We start from the raw sequence: 16,700 nt of genomic DNA, 5'->3' as shown, positions 1-16,700 counted from the left end.
CAGCTCAACTGAAGAAACTCCAGCTGTACTTGGTTGCATACAGCCTACTCAAGAGGTGATCTCTGCCTGACATACAAGACCACGTCCAACCCAGAATTGATGGACATGCTCCACCTAAAGAAAACCATATCCCCTCGAGCCACGGGCTCTAGGGATCTAAACCTCACAACAATAAATAGGGCATGCTGAAGGGATAGATTCCTGTCCCAGAGACTTCCCATGCTTTGGAACAAGATCCCAATCTACATTAGGCAGAGCTCCTCGCTAACACTCTTCAAGGGAAACCTTGATGAGTGGATGGGAAACAGAAAGTTTACCCCGGGGATCACTTCAGTGGCTCTGCTGGACAGAGGCACAGGGAACTAATCTAAGGGGGCGGTGAAAGCCAACACATTCTGGCTAGGCTTATAAATGCCTTCGTGCAGATAGCCTAGTACCTACCTATGAACCTATAAACAATACCTTTTTCTCAAATACCTCACTTTATCAAGTCCACATGTGAAAACAGTTAAGCAAAATCGTCACACTTGATTTGAATTGGTTGCTTCAGAAATTTGCAGAGATCAGATACCTTCGATTTAGGAAATCAAGTAGAATCTCAAGAGATCAGATACCTTCGATTTAGGAAATCAAGTAGAATCTCAAGAGATCAGATACCTTAGATTTAGGAAATCAAGTAGAATCTCAAGAGATCAGATACCTTAGATTTAGGAAATCAAGTAGAATCTCAAGAGATCAGACACCTTAGATTTAGGAAATCAAGTAGAATCTCAAGAGATCAGATACCTTAGATTTAGGAAATCAAGTAGAATCTCAAGAGATCAGACACCTTAGATTTAGGAAATCAAGTAGAATCTCAAGAAAAGTCATCGTGTAAACGCTTCATAAATAATGGCCAAGTCTCAGAGACCCCTTCTCCAATCCAACCCTTTCCAGCTTTATCCTATAAAGTATTTGCTAAATCTTACTACAGTAAAAATCTGCAGCTTCTGCATTCATTAGTCAAGTTCATACATTCACAGTAGATTACTAGGCTAATGGCTTAACAGCCCTTACAAGTCTATTCCATATAACCCAGTTTTACCCAATATATGCCCCCTAGGGGCAAGATGATGGCATGGTTTGTGCCAGTGTCTTGAGTATGTTAAAAACTGCCCCTGTCCATAAGGGACACAGGTGTTACCCCAGGTGTGAATTTACAATTCCCCATCCATTGATCTACACTACATTTGAAAAGGGCCAGGGAAGGGCTGTGAATAATGTGAATAGGAAGTCTGTTCCAAAGAAGGGGCAATCTCTGACACACATCTGTTTCACCAGCATGTTTTGTTTGAGTCATTGACCACATTTAGATCCCTGGATCAGGTGACCGTCGTGCTCTTTGACTTGTGCATGTGTAGCAGCTCCATCAGTGCTGGATTTGCAAGTACCTTGTAGGTTAGGCATAGGTCATCCCTGAACAGTCTGTAAAAGACAGATTAAAGGGATAGGGCTTTTAGTCTATTCACAAAGTACATGTTTACATCCTGTATTTTCTTTTCTGAGGTTGCTCCAGCTGCTGTAAGTGCCTAGTCAAGTACATGCCAAATGGCACACTGTACTCGATTACTGGTCTAATGAGGGCTGAGTACAGTGGGACTATAATTTCCTTGGATCTGGATGGCATACCTTTACTTATATGTTGTGCCACATAGAAAGACTTCCTCACCACTGTGGACACATGGTGGTCACATTTCAGACTACTACCTGTGCACCTAGATCTCTCACTTCTGAGTCACCCCTTGGGATGTGCTACTGATGTTGTCATTTGGAGGGGTATTTGACTTCCCAAAGGGTATGATAATACATTTTTTTGCATTTAGTTTTAGGCCATGGTTCTGGCACCAGTCATTTGTCTGATCTAGACCCTCATGAAGGATATCTACATTGTTCAGGGATTCATTGATGGCCTCTAGCCTGCAGTCTTCAAAACACTTTGTCATCCAGAGGCCTTCCACATTAGCCTTGACTTCAGAGAAATATATTCAGAACAGGAATGGTCCCAGCTCAGTATCCCTGTAGCACACCACTACTAACTGGCCTCTTCCTCGGTCTGGATTCATCCACTTTAACAACATGTCCTGTCCATGAGCCAACTGGCTATCCATCTGGTGACAGGGATTTCTGTCCAGTTTTGTGAGTTTATTGATCATACCTGAGTGAGGAATTGTGTCAAATGCCTTGGCCAGGTTGAGGTAAATGGCATATCATCAGGCCCTATTAATGCCATGTTTTTAGCTTTAGAAAGCACAGGGGCAACCTGTTCTTTGGTGATAATTGATGGTGGTGTGGTGGTGGGTATTTCTTGTGAGAGAACTGGAGGTGATAGGGAGTTGAAATTTCAGTGAATTTGTCAGCCAGCAGACTTGCTCCATCTTCTGGCTCAGTATAGGTGATGCTACTACAACTAATTCCACACATTGTAGTCCAGACCAACACAAAGGGACTCTGGCTGACCAAGTTCGCAGATGACTGCAAGCTGGGAGCCATTATTAACTCCCCAAGTGATGCAGCCATACTACAGAAAGGTCCCACTGAAACCAATGACTGGTGTCAAAACCATGGCCTTAAACTTAACGCCAAAAAATGCATAATCATCCGCTGTGGTAGAAACTCAATTCCCACTCACTACCACATCAATGGGAGCCCACTGAACATTGAAGGCGTTATAAGAGATTGGAGGATGCAGGTTGACAGCAACCTCTCCTTCAACCACCACATTGCCACTGTGGTCAGAAAGTCCTTCTATGTGGCACATCTCCTAATCAAGGGTTTTGCATCCAGGAAGAGGTCATCCTCTCTCTCTACTCTTCCCTCATTACACCAATAGAGTATAATTCCCCATTTGGCATGTACCTCACTAGACACATGAAACAGCTGGTGAGGCCACAGAAGTACCTTACAAAGAGGATCCTAGGCCTTAAACACATGTCTTACACGGACAGACTCAAAAGACTCCAGCTATTCTCGGTCTCATATCGCCTACTTAGAGGCAATCTCTGCTTGACTTACAAAGCCATGTCTGACCCAGCTCTGTTAGAAATGCTACATCTAAAGAAATCCCAATCCCTCAGCACCACACGCTCCACAGACCTCAACCTCATTACCACAATCAACAGAATGTGCTGGAGGGACAGGTTCATAACCCAGAGACTGCCCATGCTCTGGAATAGACTTCCCATATATGTCAAACAGAGCACATCACTAGCTCTGTTCAAGAGAAATCTTGATGAGTGGATGTGGATGGGTAATAGAAAGTTTACCTCGGGGATCACTCCAGTGGCTCTACTTGATAGAAGCACTGGGAATTAACGTTAGGTGGCATGATGCCAGGGCACTTCTATGGGCTAGGCTTGTAAAGGCTCCAGAGCCATTAGCCTAGTACACACCTATGAACCTATGTTGCCTTTAAGATTGCAGACATAACTGAAAAATGCTCTACGGTTATCCTTAGCTTTGGAGGCAATTTTACCTCAAAGTCTGCTTTCAGAGACATGACTTGTTCCCTGATGCACTGTTTAGACTAACAAAGTACTTCCTGCTCTGCTGTGCACACTCCCCTCTCACCTTGCTCTGCTGTGCACACTCCCTCTTACCTTGCTCTGCTGTGCACACTCCCTCCTACCTTGCTCTGCTGTGCACACTCCCTCCTACCTTGCTCTGCTGTGCACACTCCCTCTTACCTTGCTCTGCTGTGCACACTCCCTCTTACCTTGCTCTGCTGTGCACACTCCCTCTTACCTTGCTCTGCTGTGCACACTCCCTCTTACCTTGCTCTGCTGTGCACACTCCCTCTTACCTTGCTCTGCTGTGCACACTCCCTCTTACCTTGCTCTGCTGTGCACACTCCCTCTTACCTTGCTCTGCTGTGCACACCCTCTTACCTTGCTCTGCTGTGCACACCCTCTTACCTTGCTCTGCTGTGCACACTCCCTCTTACCTTGCTCTGCTGTGCACACTCCCTCTTACTTTGCTCTGCTGTGCACACTCCCTCTTTGCTCTGCTGTGCCCACTCCCTCTTACCTTGCTCTGCTGTGCACACTCCCCCTTGCCTTGCTCTGCTGTGCACAATCCCCCTTGCCTTGCTCTGCTGTGCACACTCCCTCTTACCTTGCTCTGCTGTGCACACTCCCTCTTACCTTGCTCTGCTGTGCACACTCCCTCTTACCTTGCTCTGCTGTGCACACTCCCTCTTACCTTGCTCTGCTGTGCACACTCCCTCTTACCTTGCTCTGCTGTGCACACTCCCTCTTACCTTGCTCTGCTGTGCACACTCCCTCTTACCTTGCTCTGCTGTGCACACTCCCTCTTACCTTGCTCTGCTGTGCACACTCCCTCTTACCTTGCTCTGCTGTGCACACTCCCTCCTACCTTGCTCTGCTGTGCACACTCCCCTCTTGCCTTGCTCTGCTGTGCACACTCCCCTCTTACCTTGCTCTGCTGTGCACACTCCCTCTTACTCCCTCTTACCTTGCTCTGCTGTGCACACTCCCTCTTACTTTGCTCTGCTGTGCACACTCCCCTCTTACCTTGCTCTGCTGTGCACACTCCCTCTTTGCTCTGCTGTGCACACTCCCTCTTACCTTGCTCTGCTGTGCACACTCCCTCTTACCTTGCTCTGCTGTGCACTGCACACTCCCTCTTACCTTGCTCTGCTGTGCACACTCCCTCTTACTTTGCTCTGCTGTGCACACTCCCTCTTACTTTGCTCTGCTGTGCACACTCCCTCTTACTTTGCTCTGCTGTGCACACTCCCTCTTACCTTGCTCTGCTGTGCACACTCCCTCTTACCTTGCTCTGCTGTGCACACTCCCTCTTTGCTCTGCTGTGCACACTCCCCTCTTTGCTCTGCTGTGCACACTCCCCTCTTACCTTGCTCTGCTGTGCACACTCCCCTCTTACCTTGCTCTGCTGTGCACACTCCCTCTTACCTTGCTCTGCTGTGCACACTCCCCCTGTTGCCTTGCTCTGCTGTGCACACTCCCCCTCTTGCCTTGCTCTGCTGTGCACACTCCCTCTTACCTTGCTCTGCTGTGCACACTCCCCTCTTGCCTTGCTCTGCTGTGCACACTCCCCTCTTACCTTGCTCTGCTGTGCACACTCCCTCTTACTCCCTCTTACCTTGCTCTGCTGTGCACACTCCCTCTTACCTTGCTCTGCTGTGCACACTCCCTCTTACTTTGCTCTGCTGTGCACACTCCCCTCTTACCTTGCTCTGCTGTGCACACTCCCTCTTTGCTCTGCTGTGCACACTCCCTCTTACCTTGCTCTGCTGTGAACACTCCCTCTTACCTTGCTCTGCTGTGCACTGCACACTCCCTCTTACCTTGCTCTGCTGTGCACTGCACACTCCCTCTTACCTTGCTCTGCTGTGCACACTCTTACTTTGCTCTGCTGTGCACACTCCCTCTTACTTTGCTCTGCTGTGCACACTCCCTCTTACCTTGCTCTGCTGTGCACACTCCCTCTTACCTTGCTCTGCTGTGCACTGCACACTCCCTCTTACCTTGCTCTGCTGTGCACACTCCCTCTTACTTTGCTCTGCTGTGCACACTCCCTCTTACTTTGCTCTGCTGTGCACACTCCCTCTTACTTTGCTGTGCTGTGCACACTCCCTCTTACCTTGCTCTGCTGTGCACACTCCCTCTTACCTTGCTCTGCTGTGCACACTCCCTCTTACCTTGCTCTGCTGTGCACACTCCCTCTTTGCTCTGCTGTGCACACTCCCCTCTTACCTTGCTCTGCTGTGCACACTCCCCTCTTACCTTGCTCTGCTGTGCACACTCCCTCTTACTTTGCTATGCTGTGCACACTCCCTCTTACCTTGCTCTGCTGTGCACAATCCCTCTTATCTTGCTCTGCTGTGCACACTCCCCCTCTTGCCTTGCTCTGCTGTGCACACTCCCTCTTACCTTGCTCTGCTGTGCACACTCCCTCTTACTTTGCTCTGCTGTGCACACTCCCTCTTACCTTGCTCTGCTGTGCACACTCCCTCCTACCTTGCTCTGCTGTGCACACTCCCTCTTACCTTGCTCTGCTGTGCACAATCCGTCTTACCTTGCTCTGCTGTGCACACTCCCTCTTTGTTCTGCTGTGCACACTCCCTCTTACCTTGCTCTGCTGTGCACAATCCGTCTTACCTTGCTCTGCTGTGCACACTCCCTCTTACCTTGCTCTGCTGTGCACACTCCCTCTTACCTTGCTCTGCTGTGCACACTCCCTCTTACCTTGCTCTGCTGTGCACACTCCCTCTTATCTTGCTCTGCTGTACACACTCCCTCTTGCCTTGCTCTGCTGTGCACACTCCCTCTTTGCTCTGCTGTGCACACTCCCTCTTGCCTTGCTCTGCTGTGCACACTCCCTCTTGCCTTGCTCTGCTGTGCACACTCCCTCTTACTTTTCAACAGGATCTTCTTTCATTTGTTGTACAGCCTGTTAATACCAAGGGTCCACCAGGATGGCTTGTTTTTGTGGTTTGACATATGTTTATTTTTGGTCTGGTACTGCCATTTCAATTGTTCATATGATTGTACAGGGCTTTTGTGTATTCTTCTGTATAGGTTTCTGTGTTTTCTGGATTTGAGGGAGCTTGGAAGCTAGCTATTCCATTCATAAATGGGGTAATTTACCTTAGATAAGTTCTTAAAGTTTCTGGAATGAGGTGAGAAACTAGTTTTATCTTTATTTCAACAGAGACCTCTTTGTGATCCGATTTTACCAGTGGAGGGGGTGAAAGATATTTGCTCCAATAGTGGGAGTACAGACTAGCTGCTCCAGGGCATTTGAATCTGCAAAGTCAAGAAATCTTTGGGCCTGCATGTTAGTGGTCATGTATACCTCCAAATGTAGGCGTAGTTAAAAATCACCCAGAAGTATGGTATTGGGCTGGATGGTGAGTGATTCTAGTAACTTCAGACAGGATGGACGAGGTTCATGGTGGGGGACGTGTAGCTAGCACGGACATGGTACTGTGTTTTTCCTACAATTAGTTGGACATGGAGTAGTTCAAGCATGTCAGATTGATTGTTCCGCCTTGTGTTTATCCGTGATGTTGATAGATGTATACACCCCTCTGCCTTTTGTTCTTTCATGTTCAGTGGGTGGTCAGAATGTATGAAAGGCATTACAGCCACGCAGTGCCAGAGTGCCTTCCATGCCTTTAAACCATAGTGCACAGATGTTCTCTCTCTCCAACTTGAGGAGAGCTTCTAGGAGTGCAGTTCCTTGTTGAGACTCCTGGCATTGAGCAATAACACCTTTAGCTTGTTCTGAGCAGCTTCTGTTATGCTCGAAGCTTTGGCTGTTTGGCAAGGTCTAAAAAAGGCTCTATAGCAGTAGATAATGTTTTGGCCAATATCCAGAACCCTAGAGGTGACAGGTGAAGACCATCCTTGCAAAGCAGCAAGAACCATGTCCTTCCAGGCTGACAAGTATTGGATCCCTTTGGAATTACACCAGTAGCTAAGTCAATAGTTAAAGTCGATCATTTTCTGCTGGCACTACATCATCATCCTTAGATACAGTATAATGATGCTCAGTGCTAGGCTCATACCTGCCTGTGACACATACTCATGTCTCTCCTTATATAGTACAAGGTGGAATGTCTCAGGTCATTCATGCCCACATGGAGTACAACTGAGTCATACTGGTACTTAGGGGTAAGTGATCTGAGTGCTTGCATGAACTGGTGGATCCTGGCCCTGACAGGCAAATAACTGTAACCTTCTCCTTATCAAGCCTGATAAGAGGGACATCACTCTGTCTCACAGTGGAGTCTCCTATGACCAGAATATTGGGTTGTGTATTGTTTCGTCTTATGGGCTTGGTATTTGAGACACAACGAGAAGTGGCTTTATGTACTGTGATGGGAATTGTCTTGTTTGTGTGCATGCAGAGTTTCTGAGGACTGCGCCTGAGAGGCCTCTGAGGTTTGGGTAAGTCACATGGGAGCTACTCCACATATGTGGATCTATGTATGCGGTCCTTTGTGGGTACAATCAGTGATATGTTTGAGTTGCTGACATCCTTTTTGTGTCTGTATGTGAAAGTGTAGCCTCTAGTGTCCATGTGTAACTTCATCTCTCACATACTGTATTTGTCTGTTTGAGAATTAAGCTGTTGTCAGTGTACAAAAGACAATTGCTGCATTGCCTCAGGATGCCCATGTCCATCAAGCTAGATGGAGATATAGCAAAAAAGTGCCCATCCATGGTTGCAGATCCTAATGTGTACTTGCAAAAGACAGGAGTGGAGGGTGTTTGTAATTGGATGAGGGTAACGTACATACTTGGTGTAATATGCAGCCAGCCTAACCAGCGGTGCTGCCCAGTGCCCAATCCAAATGTTCTATGTGCAACGATAGTCCTGGGTGGTCCAGGGCAATAATAAGGTAAGATAGACCTAAATAGTCATAATTAAATGTGTAAATGCTGCTCATCACACAAACTAGTTGCCCCATGAGTAATGTGGGACTGAGGTAAAGTTCCCAGATGGTTTTATAGGGCACTTTCAACTTCTGGTGATTGCCTGGATACAAAGCACTAGTAACCGCCACTGTGCAGAACAGATTTGTGCAAACACAAGGCTTACATATGATTAAAAAAAAAGCAGGTTTTACACTAGCAATGACCTAGGACCACTCATGTAAGCATACAATGAGCTTTCCACCAAGAATTCTCAGCTCAAATGGGTGAAATCAGCCTTCTCCTGACAACAGTGCAGACTTTGACCCTCTTAATGTAAAATAACTGGTTTTGAGATCAAGTATTAAGGAACCAAAATCAGATGTTTAATACTAAGAACCACTGGATGCAATGTGTCTCACTGCAGAACAGCAGCTCTAGCTGCTAAAACACACACATACATGCACTGTACATTTGTATGTAACAGTGCTCCCTCTTAATATAAATGTATGCAATTGTCTATGTAAGAGTAAGCCTGTACCAAAATGCATAGCAAGTATCAGTCAGTTTGGCATGAGATGGTCAAGCAACCATTGTTTATACTGTGCTGCCATGTCTTCTGTAACAAAGTTACTGGCTTACCGAATCCTGTGCTTAATCCGGACATTTCTGAGATTATCCTCACTAGAAATCGTACATATTTCATAGCACAATCTTACGCAGTGTCTCCGTTTGCTATGGCAACTTTTGTAACATGTTGCATCTGCTCTGACTGTACTACATACTATTGCACTGCTACATAGTTACCATATGTTACTATTCAAGGTAACATTTGTTTGTGTGCTACTGAGTCAGGGTAGTACCTGAAAGAGTCCAAGGGCCAGCAGACCAACCTGGTTATCAAATCATTAAATTAATTATCAAAAATAAGATTTGTTCTGCTCTGCTGTTTCCAGTTATACATTACATAACTGTTCAGCAGAGTCTTCCTTCTACAGTACATGCTGTAGCAACCAGAAGTAGCCGTTTGTCAGAACAGATGCCACTATCACATTCAGCATTCTTTGCAGCCATCACAGAGGCACTTATTCTTTATAATAACCTTCAGTTCCACTAAGGAGATGCTTTTCATTTCTCCTTCACTTCTAGCATTATAATACAAATTATGTCATATGGATTTTGACCTCTCACCTTTGCTATATCTTGACCTGGAAGCAATGGCTTCTCTTCAGTGATCTGGACTTCCTGTAGCTCTGTCATGGCGACTGAGTGTGCTGGAAAAAGATAAGAAATTGTCAGGAAGCTTGCTAGTACTAACTGCACTGTTGTCTTGGTAGTTTCTGTGTACCTTAATATAGTACCTTAAGTAAAAGAAACATGCATTTTACCATCTTAAATAAGAATACTACATTAAGGCCCAAATCAAACCACACATACCTGTGCATGTACACACAGACACACTCTCACGCATATGTAGGCACATATAAACACACAGACACATGTACAAACATGCATATATACACACACACACACACACACATGAATAAAAGCGCACATGCACGCACGCACAACCACACACACACACACATTCAAACATGTGTGTGTGCGCATACACATGCATTCAAGCACATGTATAAACATGTGCGTGGACGCACACACACATATACACACAGACACATGGAGTCAGGCACAAATATAAACATACAGAGAAGCAGAGACAGAGAGACAGACACACAAAACTTTGTAACTATTAAAACTTTAAACATCATGAAGAACTTTACTGTAGATATTTTGACTAGACAAACTATGGACGCTCTCAAATATGCTAATCATATAAAGTTTGCAAACATGATTACTAATACAGATGAAATAAGCCGTTTTCAATAACATCAAGAATTATCCTCCTGGACTACAGAGTATCTCTTTCAGTTTAATCTTGAGAACTAGAAAATACTACATTGGGGTACGTATTACCAGAATATGACTGACAACATTGGGGTACGTATTACCAGACTATGACCGACAACATTGGGGTACGTATTACCAGACTATGACCGACAACATTGGGGTACGTATTACCAGACTATGACCGACAACATTGGGGTACGTATTACCAGACTATGACCGACAACATTGGGGTACGTATTACCAGAATATAACTGACTACACTGGGGTACGTATTACCAGACTATGATTAACTACATTGGGGTACGTATTACCAGAATATGACTGACAACATTGGGGTACGTATTACCAGAATATGACTGACAAGCTGAGCATTTCTACATAGACTGAAACGCAACTTAGAGAAGCTGTATATGAAAAATGATTTGGGAGTGGTAATATCTGAATTTTAGTATGTGATGTGTAGTCATGTTAGCTAAGATTTTTGCATTTATGAAATACTTTGGAAGTTATGGACATTATAAAACCAAAGAAATCCCTTCTTCATGCTACACCTGAATTAATTCTTTGTAAAGCCCCAGTTCGGTGTCAGTGGCATAACAGGTAGCACATTTGCATTTCATACAGAGGGTTGTAGGTTTTACTGCCACATCAGGTAGAAGGATATCTGACATGCAATGTAGTATAAAGAGGGTGCTGCACTCCTGAGTGTGTCATCTTTCGGATTAGATGTTAAACTGAGGCCGCATCTGCATGAGTTGATGACAGCTCAGTTGGATGTAAAAGATCCCACATCACCTACTGAACAGACTAGGGAAACTTTCCTGATGTCCTGGCCAAACTGCCCATAGCAGTATCAATACCACCTTGGGTCTCCCCTGAAAAGAGTTTATTAGCCTACTGGGACTGATAGTTTCATAGTTTGGTACTAGGCTATCTGCCCTGGGGCATTTATAAGCCTAGCCATAGTGATGTGGCTTTCGCCACCCCATGTAATGGTACAAAAGTGTACAGAATAGATTTAGAATACTGTGCCTCTGTCTAGTAGTGACACAGACATGACCCCTGGGGTAAACCTACGATCTCCCATCCACTCATCAAGATTTCTCTTGAAGAGAGTCAGTGAGGGGCTCTGCCTAACATGAACTGGGATTCTGTTCCAGAGTATGGGAAGCCTCTGAGTTATAAATCTGTCCCTCCAGCATGTTCTATTCATATTTGTGCTGAGGTTCAAATCTTTAGCTCTCATGGTTCTGATGGATTTGGATTTTTTGAGGTGGAGCATGTCCATCAATTCCTGATTGGACATGGCCTTGTATGTCAGGCACAGATCACCTCTAGGTAGGCGGTATGCTACTGAATAGAGTTGGAGTTTCTTTAGTCTGGCAGCATATGACATATGGAGACCCTTGATGCTCTTGGTGAGGTACTTTTGGGGTCTCTCTAGCTGTTGCAAGTGCCGGGTGAGGTACATACCAAATGGGGCATTGTACTCAATCATGGGCCTGATAAGGGAGGAGTACAGGGGCACAATGACCTCCTTTGATCTGGATGTGACTCCCTTCATGATAAGGTGGGCAAGGTAGAAAGTCTTTCTAACAACTTTGGCAACGTGGGTGTCAAATGAGAGGTCACTATCGACTTGGTCCCCAGGTCTCTGATTACTTTTTCCATACTCAGTGGGTTACCGCCTATGTGATAATTTGTGGGCACTTTGTTTTTCCCAAAGGGGATGACTATACATTTGTTGGCATTTAGTTTAAGGCCATGACTCCAGCACCAGATGTCCTTCAAGAATGCAACTGCAGTCATAACATATGGGGTTGCCCTGCCTCAGGCAACCCTCGGTCGGCCGAATTCCAAAGTCTGGGTCCGGCGTCGGCTGGTGTCGCCTCCTCTCCGACGTCAGAACGGCTGGAGTATAAAGGCATCGGCCGACGCCATCTTCTTCAGTCTTTCTTGCCGTGGTGCCCGAAGCAGAAGCAGTTCGCAAGTGCCGGTCGGTCAGCTCCTGTGTTTTCAGTACCGAAGTCATCTGAAAGCTAAGTACCCCGTTGGGGAACATTTTTTCTTGCCTCAGCCGATGTCAGAACAAATTGAGAAAGTTAATAATTGTTTGTCTTGCGGTAAACAAATACCTCATAAGGACTTCCATTCTTTTTGCCTGCCTTGCCTGGGCCCAGACCACGACGTCTCGGCCTGTGCTGCCTGTGCTTGCTTTAATAAGCGCACTCTCAGGCACCGGGCAGAATTTGCCGAAGACTTTTTCGGTGATTCTTTTGCTTATATCATGCCGTCGGATCAACCGACAACTCAATCTTCCAAAAAACATAAGGACCGGGACCGACATCCTCGGCCCGCGTCATCCACCGATACTCCTCCTAAACCCTCCGCGAGTGCTTTGGTCCCTTCGGAAGCGGTAATCCAACCGCTCCAGGCCGACGACACAGCGGTAACTCATCCTTCAGTCTCGGAGTCCACTCCGGTGCCGGTTGTTGACTTCCCTCCAGAAACCGAGGTTCTGGATCTACCCGACACCATTCCTGTGGATAAGGTTACACCAGCACGTGGGGCAGCTAGGCCTCCTGTATCCATGTCCATCAAGGCCTTTGCACGTGCTAAGGCCGCCAGCCAGGCCAAGGCCCATCCTAAACCTACTGCTCAGGCCCCCTCTTCTGATAAACAGATCATGTCTCTTGCTGCAGATCTAATTTCTCTTATTAGGGGGTCTCAGCCTCATCCAGACAAAGGTTCTCAGCTGCCTGCAGAGAAAAGGCCCAGAACTGAGCAGGCTGACAACCTCTCTTCAGATGAAGCCTCTGGGGATTCTGAACATTCTGATACCCAAGAAGAATCCTTCCAGGCCTATGAGGACTCTGATGCTGAGGAATCAATTCCCTCTGCCTCTCCTCCAGAGGATTTTTCGTTTGGTGAAGTCCTACACTCCATGAGGGAGCATTTTAAATGGCGGGGCCAGGAATTCTCTGACTCCAGGAAAAGGCTACGTACCTTCCTCAAGCTTCCCCAGCACAGGCCTTTAGCTATACCTCCAGTAATGGATGTCCTGGATGATGTTTTCTCCGACTCCAGTGCTAACCCTGATTCACTCCCTCCTGCTCCTGTCAAGCCTGACAGATATTATAGGGTCCCTGACACACACAAGCAACTCTTTAAGGCCCATTCTGTGGATCTAGAGACAATTTCACAGGGCCCCAAGGGAGTGGCTACTTCCACTGCCAAGAATCCACTGCCAGCGGATAAGGAAGCTAGATCCCTGGAGAGATGGGGTAAAAAAGTTTATACCTCCACCACCCTGGCTATGAGGTCACTTAACTGCCTTTTTCATATGTTTCAGTACCAGGATTTTTTACTGGATGATTTACAGAAAAAGTTAGCCTCTCCTGAGCCTATTGATAGAAAGGCATTGCAGGATCATATACACAACACTCAGCAGGTTAGCAATCATTTTCTTCAGTGTGGTTATGATGCATTGGAGGCTTCATGTAGGGCAGCTATGACTGGGGCTGTTATACGTAGACATGCTTGGTTAAAAGAACAGCCACTGCCAGACCATGTTAAAGTAAAGTTACTTGATGCACCTTTGGAAAAACAGAAGCTTTTTGGTGCTAATGCACAGGATGTGTTGAAGTCTATTGAGGAAAAAGCTAAGTCAGTACAGACAGTCAAAGATTTCCTCCAGGTTCAGCCACCCAGATTCAGCAGGAATTGGCCTTCAAAGAATTGGTCCTTTCCAGACACTGACAAGTTTCAAAGGGGAAAAAAACAGGCGTGCCTGAGGTAGAGGGCAATACCGAGGCTCCTACAGGGGCCGCCAATGGCAACCACCAAATCAAAGAAGTGGCACAGGCAGTCCAGCTGCACCACAAGGACAACCACAATGACTTGACTTTCATACCGCCTACAAAGGCTCAGAGAAGCACCTTTGGGCGGAAAATTATCCTTATTTGCAAAAAACTGGCATATCTTAAACAAGGACAACTGGATTCTGGATTTAATAGACAAAGGTTACAGATTCCACTTCCATACTTTACCAATAAGACAAGGCATGCCAAACCTGCCACATCACCAAAGGGCACAGGCACTCATTCAAGTTTCAAAGCTGTTAAACAAACTCAATAGAAAAGGTTCCTCCACAGGAACAAGGCCAGGGATTTTATTCAAGACTGTTCCTTGTTCCAAGAAAAGAAAACAAATGGAGGCCTATACTGGACTTGTCTACTCTAAATACTTATCTCATTGTGCCAAAGTTCAAAATGCTGACGTTGCAGCAACTCCTTCCCATACTGGGCAAGAGGTCTTGGCTGGTCACTCTGGACCTCAAGGTGGCATACCTGCATGTCCCAATCAGACAAAGCTGCAGAAGATACCTCCGATTTCTTGCAGGGATAGAGCATTATCAATTCTCAGCATTGCCGTTTGGTTCATCTACTGCGCCCAGAGTGTTCACGAAATGCCTGGCATCAGTAGTGGCACACTGCAGACTCCAGGGGATTCAAATATACCCCTACCTGGACGACTGCCTCATACAAGCAGACAACAAACAAACCTTGATTGCAAACTTGGACTATGTCATTCAATTACTACAGGCCTTGGGATACACAGTCAACATTCAGAAATCAAGACTCCTGCCATCCCAACAAATTATTTTCCTAGGAGCCAAGCTGGACACAAACACAAATGGCTTATCTCACAGAGGAAAAACAGCAGCAGTTACCAGAGTACTTCAAAGGCCTAGCAAAGTTCTCCCAGCTGACTGCAAGGAAAATCCTGCAGGCCCTGGGGTTCATGGCATCTTGCATTCTTCTGATACCTTTGGCAAGACTTCATATGAGAAAGCTGCAATGGTACTTAAAAAGCTTATGGTCCCAACACAGCCAAAGCCTAGAGGACGTAATCCCACTCATTCCATGTCTGCAAAGAGAATTTTTGTGGTGGGCTCAAGCAAGTCGGTTAAACAAAGGCATGTCTTTCAACAAACCTCAAGCAGGTCAAATGATTACAACAGATGCCTCAGACCATGGATGGGGGGTGCACATGGAAGGCCGATGCATTCAAGGTCAATGGACACCAAGGGAAAGGCATCTGCACATAAACCAAAAAGAGATGTTGGCAGTAATACATGCAATCGAGAATTTTGAAAAATCACTTCAACAAGGACATTTGCTAATAAGGACAGACAACACCACTGTGATGTGGTATATAAACAAGCAGGGAGGCACTCATTGTTATCCCCTCTGCAGACTAACAATGATTCTCTGGGAAAAATCCCTAAGTCTGAAGATACATTTGCAATCCCAGTTTGTGCCAGGCAAGGACAATGTTCTGGCGGACAAGCTGAGCAGGAATTTCTTGGATCCACACGAATGGATGCTGCATCCTCACATTTTCTCACAAATAACAAGGACATGGGGAAGACCGGACATAGATCTTTTTGCTTCTCACATGAATCATCACCTGGAAAAGTTCTGTACAAGGACCCACCATCCTCTAGCCTGGAAAACGGATGCTCTCTCCTTCAGCTGGAATTCACTAACAATTTATGCATTCCCTCCTCTACCACTGCTGACCAAGGTGATACTGAAGATCAAAGCAGAACAACCAACAGGCATTTTGATAGCTCCAGACTGGCCAAGGCAGCACTGGTACCCATTGCTGTTGAGCATAACTCGGACCAAGCCGTGGCCTCTGCCCCTATGGCCTCTGCTTCTAACAGCACAATTACAGGACTGTTCATCAAAACCTGAAAACATTGCATCTGACAGCCTGGAGGTTACCATAACTCCTTCTGATATCTCTCTTTCCAAAAAAGTTCAAGAGATCTTACTGGAAGCACGCAGACCTTCCACCAGAAAAACCTATTCAGCCAAGTGGAAGAGATTCATCATCTGGAATGCTAACAGGGGTCAGGATACAACAGTCTTGAGTATACCTCAGATATTGGAATACTTGGCAGAAATGTTTCATACTGGTCTCTCATTCTTCCATAAAGATTCATGCCTCAGCAATCTCAGCAAAATACAATTGTGATCCACGTGTGTTTTCACATCCTTTGCTAAGACAGTTCCTAAGAGGGATAAAGAATATCAAACCCCCCAGGAAACTGCCAGTACCTGCATGGGACCTCAATTTAGTCTTGGAAAAATTAACTCTTCCTCCCTTTGAACCAGCAGCAAAGTACAGTTTTGTACCTACCATAAATGTAGATGTTCGAGGATTCCATTGCTGCAGTCCTTACTATTGGGTATAGTCCGCATCCAGTCGGCCCGAATACCAGAGTATAAGGCTGACGTCGGTCAGGGCGCATTAGACTGACGTCAGTACGTCAGGGTACTA

The 16,700-nt window shown here is 46.0% G+C and overlaps 1 protein-coding gene across 1 annotated transcript in view; it reads right to left on the bottom strand.

The window, feature by feature from the left end:
• Positions 1-9,718, bottom strand: part of NDRG2 (NDRG family member 2) — a 2,287,731-nt gene extending 2,278,013 nt beyond the window's left edge. Inside the window, exon 1 of the mRNA XM_044058563.1 lies at positions 9,633-9,718. Coding sequence (XP_043914498.1) covers positions 9,633-9,701 — 69 coding nt within the window. The 5' untranslated portion in view covers positions 9,702-9,718. The remainder of the gene's footprint in view (positions 1-9,632) is intronic.
• Positions 9,719-16,700: the final 6,982 nt, after the last annotated feature.

The sequence above is a fragment of the Protopterus annectens genome, chromosome 16.part0 (genome assembly GCF_019279795.1).
Source record: "Protopterus annectens isolate FY-2018-M chromosome 16.part0, PAN1.0, whole genome shotgun sequence".
NCBI lineage: Eukaryota > Metazoa > Chordata > Ceratodontiformes > Protopteridae > Protopterus > Protopterus annectens.
The sequence above is the reverse complement of the archived record's forward strand: the minus strand, read 5'-3'. Positions and strand labels throughout refer to the sequence as shown.